The 9,060-nt window shown below is 37.6% G+C and overlaps 1 protein-coding gene across 3 annotated transcripts; it reads left to right on the top strand.

Moving 5' to 3' along the window:
- Positions 1-874: 874 nt before the first annotated feature.
- Positions 875-8,747, top strand: LOC135624519 (polyadenylate-binding protein-interacting protein 11-like). Of its 3 annotated transcripts, XR_010491710.1 has the most exons (11): positions 877-1,430; positions 1,532-1,642; positions 4,060-4,104; positions 4,178-4,250; positions 4,339-4,451; positions 4,586-4,645; positions 4,755-4,802; positions 4,995-5,063; positions 8,282-8,343; positions 8,426-8,543; positions 8,652-8,747. XR_010491710.1 is itself a non-coding variant. In XM_065128219.1 (10 exons), exons 1-10 carry the CDS (start codon positions 894-896, stop codon positions 8,481-8,483), a joined length of 1,173 nt encoding a protein of 390 aa, XP_064984291.1. In that variant the 5' UTR covers positions 875-893; the 3' UTR covers positions 8,484-8,747. The 3 variants fall into 3 exon arrangements, 2 of the variants coding, with proteins under 2 accessions (XP_064984291.1, XP_064984290.1); XM_065128219.1 differs by having other exon boundaries at positions 875-1,430; positions 1,535-1,642; positions 8,426-8,747; XM_065128218.1 differs by having other exon boundaries at positions 8,426-8,747.
- Positions 8,748-9,060: the final 313 nt, after the last annotated feature.

Here is a 9,060-nt window from a genome sequence, read left to right on the forward strand (position 1 = left end):
GAAATAGTATTACTGGGTGGTATACCATCCCAACTTGGTCTAAACAACATGAGGATGTTGGACCCACTCAATCAAACTCGTAGAAAATGTTCATATGTTGATATAAGTTGCATCGTGCACGTTAATGTGGACGAGTTTTCTACACTTCTACGCCGTTATTCTTTAACTTGTATAATACACTATATTACAAGGTCAAAGTTATATATTTAAACAAAGTTGGCGTCTCTAACATGAATTATAAAGTCTGTTATAAACTTTCTTCAAGCTCATTTTATTTTTATTAATACTATGTATTTATCATAACGATGGATATAGGAAAATATGCAAATTATGAATATTATTGCCTTAATCTAACTGAAATTATAACCCTATGACATTTCATGCGTCTACGTAACATCCATACGTGCGATGGCATCATGTGACTCTTCCCATCATCCTATTTACTATCCACACTACTTTCCCAACCGCCATCAGACTTACCTGCTTCGTTTTCCAGAACGGCCTTGGGGAGCCCGTTGTTGGTTCTCTGTACCCGGCGTTACGTAGGTATGCGGGTGTAATCGTCGGGTACATGAATGCTGCTCCTCATCCTATGGTTGTTGGGACCGGTAATTAGACCGTCGCTATGATCGATAGGATCAATAGAATTCACGAATCATAAAGATAAATCCAACCGTGCCCTCTGGGATAAGAAATGGACAAAAAAAAGCTAGAGAGAGAAAGTGGTGACAGTGGAGAGGAGAGAGAATGCTCCGTAAAAGAGCAGGCGTGAGATCTGGTCACCGCATGCCTCTTCCGTTCCCACCAACTAACGCGATCCTTCCTTCACATGGTAACCTTACCGCCATCTCGTACGCCAACTACCCTCTCCTTCCACTCTTTATTCTTTTTCTATGTGGCAGCTGAATCCCTCGACAAGGAAGAGGGAGAAGCGAAGCTGGTTGTTTGAGATTGAGATCATGGCCGTCGTTGAGAGCACGAGCGGCGTCGATCTGGCGGCGACCGGGAGCCCCTTAACCGGAGGCGGCGTAGCGCCGGACCCCCGCAGCCCCAAGGGTCTGGCCTCCGCCTCCGACGCCGCCGGGCTCACTGTCCTCCGATCTCACCCGGATGCCTCCGACGCGTTTCACGCGAAGCCCCTGCGCGCACAGGATCCGACCAGGGACGGGTCTTCGTCCGCGTCGGCGGCGGCTCCGAGGCCCAACGGCGTCGTCTCCGGAGGCGAGGGGTTTAAGCGGGAGATGCGGGATTTAGTGGAGTTTCTCTCGAAGTTGAACCCGATGGCGGAGGAGTTTGTCCCCCCGTCTCTCGCGGGTATGGGAAATAGCTACGGCGCCTCCGGCGGCGGTAGCGGAGAGTTTTTTGCGAATGATTCTGACATGAGCGATGGAGTGGGGAACGGCGGCGCTGTCGGGATTGGTGGGAGGCGGGTAAGGTTCTTGGATGAGATTATTTTGTTATGTCTTGGTAGTATTTTTGTTGGCTGATGCTCAAGATGGTTCTGATATGATATTTTGGTGCTTTTCGTTAGAAGAAGAACGGGTATGGCCAAGGGAAGCGTCGGATGAACAGCCGGACTAGCTTGGCACAACGAGATGAAGTGATTAGGAGAACTGTGTACGTCTCAGACATCGATCATCAGGTAGTGATATTTGTCCACAAATTTTGAATTATGTGCTTTTCTTTTTATAGGCGTTTTTTTTAGGGTTTAAATCATATCTGAATTGTTTTAGAGATGGTTAGGTCCTGATTGTAAATGATCATATTATGTCTTTGTCTCCTTATGATAAATCTCTTTTCCCATTATGTGTTATGGCCTTTGAACATTCAAGTTTGGCATATAACATGTGTAGTGAGGTATGAAATTTTGGAATAGTTTTTAAGACTCCAATAACATGGAGGTGGTCAATCAGCATGTACTATATTCTTAGATTGACAAGTAGGAATGTTGTTAAGGTGTCCTGATTTGAGCTATGACTCAAACAAAAGGGATGCACCATAAATCATGGGGGAAAGTAGGGTGTCAGGTTGGGGCAGGTGTGCTTATGGATGTGTGCCACTTCCACTTTTCATGTATCGGGTCATAAGTTAAGTCATGGATGCGGCATTTCTCTTATGTGATGTAGCAGATGATCAGTAACTGTGACATGATAGGGTGAATAAAAGCAACAAAGGAAAGGATAATGCCCAGTCTTTGATTTGATATTACAGACAGATAATCTGTTGTCTGTCATGAAGATAAGTTTGCTCTATATTTCCTTTTATGTGTTCGTTTTTTTGGTTTTACTATTTTGATCTAGTTCAGCATTGTTTATCGCACTTATTTACGTATCTTATCTATTTGAGTTAAATTTCAGTTTGGTACAAGATAATATACTTTGCAAGAAACCTATGATTATAACTTGAGCTAAGATGTCAAATGTTCATGGATTAGTATCGGATCTTTGTAGTTTGTAAATATCTATGATTATATCAAATGTCCTTCCTCGCCGTACCATCTTGACTATCACTTCACCTCTGGTAAGCAGCCTCCTCTACTTCTCCTCCTTCTTCTCCTCCTCCTCCATGTCCTCTTCCCCCTTCTCTCCTTCTTGCCTTCTCCATCCACTCTGCCAATCCTCCTCTTTCTCTTCCTCTTCCTCTCTGTCCTCCACTCTCTCGCCTTTTCCTTCCCTTCTGCCAGTTCTCTTAATCCTCCCTTCTCCTTTTCCTCCTCTTTCCCTCTTCTCTGCCCCCTTCTCTTGGTAAGCAGTATTTTAAACTTAGCTATTGGCAACATGGTGGTATTTGGAAGGGATCAAAGGATCAGTAGTGTAATCTGTGGTGCCTCAATGGATCAAAGGAGAAGCAGCCTTGTTAAACCGGTTGTCTTTTTAATTTGGTAATTCTAGAAAGTAGTGTTTACTGTTTGGCTGCAACTCCAATCAACTCGTTGCCAAGGCTCAATGGGAGCTTTTCTTTCATCCTTGACCAAAACAATATGGTACTAATGTGTTTTGAGGACAAACAAAGATGTTTGTGATTTTTCTTTACCATCAGTAGGTAGGAGTATCCTTTGATTTCCTACTGCTTAAAATTGGTCATAGATATTAAAAATAAAGGACAAGCAGCCTTGTTGGTGATAGACACAAATGTTTATTTGGATTTTTATCCGTGTCTAATTCAAGATAATACACACAACTAAATGTGAATTTGTTGGGACTCAAAATGCTGTAGATTGGCAAGTGATGAAAATTAATTACTATGGGACAAATGACAAGCATCTTGTTTGTCTCATGAGATTGCTAAGCTACACTTCACGCTTACAACACTAATTTGACCTGTTTTAGGTTTTTTGTGTATCATAAAAGCATCTAATTCCACCAAACATATGAAGTTTCCGTAGGTCGTAAAGTGATATGAGTTGAATTATGCAATTTTATCTCTAGATCAGCTTGCTTTAGGATCATGAACAACAAATCAGATGGCAGCATATTGGTTGCACATTTTCTTTTACATGTTTCGATGGGTTCACTTCTTGTTTCTGTTGTCAAAAAAGTAGCTGCTCCTTCTGCAGCCTATTTTATAAAATAATCCTGGATTATGTTTTGAAAGTTTCTAATGTAGCTGATGGATTATACTCGCGAAGTTTAGCAATAACATTCTTCAAAGATCTCTATGATGAGATTTATTAGATCCATGTTGAACTTGTTTCGGGAAGCGTTCAACTCTCACCTAAGTTGCCAAAACCACAATGTCAGATTCAATCCAGCATGCTCTTGATTTTTTGGGAACAAGTAGAGATGCCACAACATTAATTTATAAATCCGATGCAATGTCTGGTTTTAAATAGTCTGCAATTGTTCACTGTTGTTTTTTTAATTATCATGCTTCAGTAAAGTTTGTAAGTTTTCTGTAAGCTGAACCAGAAACTCTTAATGTTAAGAAGTAACTTTTACAAGGTTAACTTAATACTACAGTGAAGAGAAATGGTAAATGATTTAGTGCAGCACAAACACATATTTAACCTTTCTAAACTTTATAATGGAGTCATTGACAAATGTTTCTGCTTATGTCTAGGTTACTGAAGAACAGCTTGCAACACTTTTCATCAACTGTGGGCCGGTTTGTTATCTCATCCCTTTTTATGTCTTGTCAAAGAGCTAAATGCTCTAAATGAATAATCTCCAATCCGCAGGTTGTTGACTGTCGCATGTGTGGGGACCCAAAATCAGTTCTTCGGTTTGCTTTTATAGAGTTCACTGATGAGGGTAAGACTCTTTATGCTCTTGGTCTGTGTCTTGAATTAAATGATATTTATGCATCACTGATCATTTATATGGGCTCATTCAATTATAGAGGGTGCACGAGCTGCCTTAAATTTGTCAGGAACTGTTCTTGGGTTTTACCCAGTAAGAGTGCTGCCTTCAAAAACTGCAATTGCACCTGTCAACCCAACATTTTTGCCTAGGGTAAGAGAAGCTTGAAATCATTAGCTTTATCTTTTTAGATATGAAATCAATAAGTACATTTTTTATGATTGGCATTTAGTTCCAGCATGCAATTGTTCTCACTAATACCTGTCTGAGTATTTCTGTGATTTCAGTCTGATGATGAACGTGAGATGTGTTCAAGGACTGTCTACTGTACAAATATTGACAAGAAGGTTGATGAAAGTATTCAATATTCAATTTAATCATTTGTATTTAATATTAATCATTTGTGTCTGAACAAGTTGCTTCTGCATTCTTCTTTCATGACATTCTTTGCCATAGGTTGCTCAATCAGAACTTAAACTCTTCTTTGAGTCTATTTGTGGAGAGGTTAGTTGCACTTTATCATGTTATTCGACTCAACTTAGAATTTCTGTGGACTAAGAGACATACTTTATATGTTGAATGTTAATGATAACAAATTAACAGCAATAATATTTCTATGGATTAAGTTATGTATTTAATTTTCTGATTCAAAAATGTAAAGTACAACAAATTAACAGCACGTCTCATATGTTACAGGTTTATCGCTTGAGACTTCTTGGAGATTATCATCATTCCACAAGGATTGCTTTTGTTGAATTTGTGATGGTTAGCATCTCTGGCTTGATAAATGCTGAATTATCTTATTTGTGGTTTCTGATTATCTGAAAAAAAAAGTGTCATATGAGATTGATAACAAATCAAATGCACAGTCACCCATATCATGAATATATGTACATGATTCTCGTGTACATGTGATCATAATGTCCAGACTGTACCAAAAGAATGTTTCCTTCCTGATGATCTATATTTGACATAAAGGTCAATGACTTCGGAAACAGCTGCGTTTTGGTATCCTATTCTCTAATGGGACAATCTTAATTAGTTCATTTATTGTTATATCGGACTAATCAGTGCTACAATATCATTGATCATCTCAGAGAACTGTACATCGAATGATCTTTATAAACGTAAGGGTGTCTCTGTAATATGGGTATACAAATATCATACTGACAAATTTGCAAGATATATGCAAGAGTTAGCTGAGGGTTATACTTTCCTAACAAGAAAACAGGTATATTTGTAAGCATTGGAATTCTAAAATTCAGGGCAATGCATAAAATATGTCTGTATTAAATATTAATTGGATTTGTACATGTAGTGGATTTATAAGTAATGTAGTCATCGTAGTGGATGGTGCATTATTGCACAATTGATACGTCCCATATTCAAGTCCACTTAAAAAAGCGTCTTGTATGCTGTTGCTGTTTAATGTAATGAATGAAAGTAAGTAATATAGACATCCATCTTTTCGCTATTTAAATATATGTTTGTTATGAAAGTGTACCTGCCAAAATCCTGCAGATAATGTGTCATCGTTGTGCTCAATGTACTTATAAATATCTGGTTTCATTGCTGCTGATGTGTTCTTCCGTTTCTGCATCTTTATTGTTCAAATAGGTACTTAGGTTTTTGGTTATTATTGCTATTACACAAATAAAGAGCAAAACAATTAAATATTACATCTTAAAGAGTTCTCTATAATTCTAATGCTATATTGTGCATGCTTGTCTTCAACATCTATCACTCCTTTCCAATTTGGTCAATTCTAATGGCTCAAGATCCTAAAACCTACAACTTATGATCCCATAACTAGCTGTGGACTTGGTATAGCAGTATGAAGGTATAATGGGATTGTAAAGTATCTACCATACCTGATTATTTCAGGGTCATGAAGGGAAGCAAGTCATCAGAGAACTGTTGAAATAAAAGAGAGGTTGGACCATCATATTGAACTTAATAAGTTCTAGGATTGTCGATTTCTTTCCATTGATAGCACAAAAAATAAACAATTCATATGTGCTCGGTTAATGCTACATGTATGATTAGTGGTGCCACATCTATATTTGAAGTCCTTAGAATTTAACTATGAAAACTCATCTCCATCAGCATTTTCTGCCAGATCTTGGCTGCAAGAGATCCTTTTTGGAAAAGATCGAATATGAAGAGTAGAAAAATATCTCTCCTATTCTTTTAGGTTTAGCATGGTTTTCGGTGAATGCTATATGTTAGGGGTTGCAATGCAGGTGGGGTGGATCAAGTTAAGAGTCTGGCTGATTTCAGGTCAACATTGGTCTGCTCAACCTGAATTCAATCTATAAATGGGTTGGCAAAGTCCATCTCCTCCACAATCAGTTTGGATTTAGGTTGACTTAGTAAAACTAATTATGGAAACATAGTATAATGTTAAAAATTTAAAATTGATGAAGCCTAGATAGAGATAAGAGAGATTAATATGATCAACACACGTACACCGGTGCATGAACTCTTAATAAATAGGATATGTTACTCAAATACAACAACGAAATTACCATATATGTATGTTTATGTAATACTGTATATAACAAATTAATATAAAATTAATGTTAAAGTGTGTAGTCACTTATCATGATACAAAATAACAGCTAGTTAGCATGGTAAGATTGATGTTTTACTTTCATTAATCATATACAAGCGGCATCAAAGTGAAGATTTATTTCTTGTTCTGATGCTAATTTCGGCAACTGATCAGATGAAAGCAATATTTGTATATTTGGATGATATACTGATTTGGATTGCTTGGTATCATCAAAAAAATAACTAAATAATTACTCATGATTCGTCTTATCGTTCCATATCGGTGTGTTGACCAGCTGTTGGTACGGTACGTACCGAGCTATATTAAGTCGTATCGAGCATATTAAGACATGGTACATGGGGGCGTACCGATGTACCGTTCATGCTAGTCCCCTATTGGACCGGTGTATATTGTCCATACCAAGCAGTACACTGTGGTATGATGAACCTTGTAAATACTGACAGCTATTGACCTATATTGGTTCGATACAGGGTCTTAGTAAGACTGATAAATATTTGGTGGTGCGTACTAGTCTGGGTGATATTTTATTTCTTGCATAAAACAATATAAAGTATCATGAAGTATCTTGTAAGAATCAAATGTCTATCCTAATTATAAGAAAAATCAAGAAGTATTTAAGTATTGTGTTTGTAATGTATCCGATATGGATCTGGCAGGAAATTCAAAGTATCCATGTTTATGGTTGGAGTATCTAGAGGTTAGGATTGAAATAACTATTAAGAACATCTTGATTGAACCTTCCATCATCCATGTTAGAGAAACTAGATAATCTACAAAACCCGAAATACCAATTCTGTTGTTCTTTCATACATTCTACTTATATTTTCTAGCATCAAGATTGATCATACCAATCTATTTTATATTATGTAGTCGAATACTTGCTGACCCATTGATCCAGAGAGTAAACCCAAACCCAACTCGTTTGTAATTGGTTAAGTTTCGTTCACTCAAACCTTGCCCAAGTATCAAATATAATCGTACAAAACTGGCTTATTTCTGGCAGGTTTGGGTCAAGAATTTCCAATTTTACTACATTACGTTTGTTTAATCTGTCATGTCTTAGTTCCAATTAAAGTTTAAGTCATTTTACCTTATCCTGGATTTTGAATCTCATTATCTTGGTATTGGTCAACCACCTATTAAGCGTGATATTTAATACTTTTGATTGTCCAAAACATTAAGTGATTTTTCAAATATGCATTGGCAGATAATTCAGTTTGTATTGTGTATTGTTGAGCTTCTTGTTCTCTTTTTTTTTTTATTGCTAACATCTTTGTTCTTTCTCTGACTTGATTTATTATTATTTTTGGTCTTGTTTGCATATGATAAATCACTACTTAGAACAATTTAACTTCAACTCTGATGCCAGAATATATTTGAGTTCATTTTGTGGAACTTTTAATTTCAGGCTGAGAGTGCAACTGCTGCTCTGAACTGTAGTGGCGTGGTTTTAGGATCCTTGCCAATAAGGTATGCTTTACATGGTGTCTTCTGTATGGTTTCCATCATTTAGTTTCTCTGAAAACAATGTTATACCATTCCTAATCTTTAGGATAAGCCCCTCGAAGACTCCTGTGCGTCCACGAGCGCCTCGCCCTCCCATGCACTGAATCTTGGACTTCCATGTGGTGGCTGATGGTAGTATATACACACATATACAGACATCTAAGGTTTATCTTTTGGCTTATAAGTTAATCCCATGTAGTTCTTTTTTCGTTCCTATTTCACGAAAAAAATAGCATTAGGAGGCTGGTTCGTAATACTTTTCTTGCACATAGAGGCTACGGGAACATTGGGGCTGACATTTATCTATGATCACACATCAAGACTTTCTGTGGTTCTGCGAAAGTAAATGATCAGCTGTGTTTAGATCTTGCCTAGCTTTCATACAAGATCATATGGTTGAAGGTGTTTTTTGTGATCATGTTAGATAAAGAAGGCTTCTGTTGCCCTCATCTATAAGCCTACACATCAAGGGCTTTAAAAGATCCAGGTTTGAAATATACCTGCTGCCAAAGTCAATTATATATGTTTTCTGCCATCCGACGTGCGATTGTAGTCATCGCAGCACTACCTTGGTAGTGTGTTTTGCTTCTGATCATTGACCCCAAAGGTTTGATGAATTGTTCGCATATCAGATATATTTTTGTGATAAATTCCATGCTATGGTAGCTTACTTTTATGACG

This window comes from Musa acuminata, chromosome BXJ2-10, assembly GCF_036884655.1.
Source record: "Musa acuminata AAA Group cultivar baxijiao chromosome BXJ2-10, Cavendish_Baxijiao_AAA, whole genome shotgun sequence".
NCBI lineage: Eukaryota > Viridiplantae > Streptophyta > Magnoliopsida > Zingiberales > Musaceae > Musa > Musa acuminata.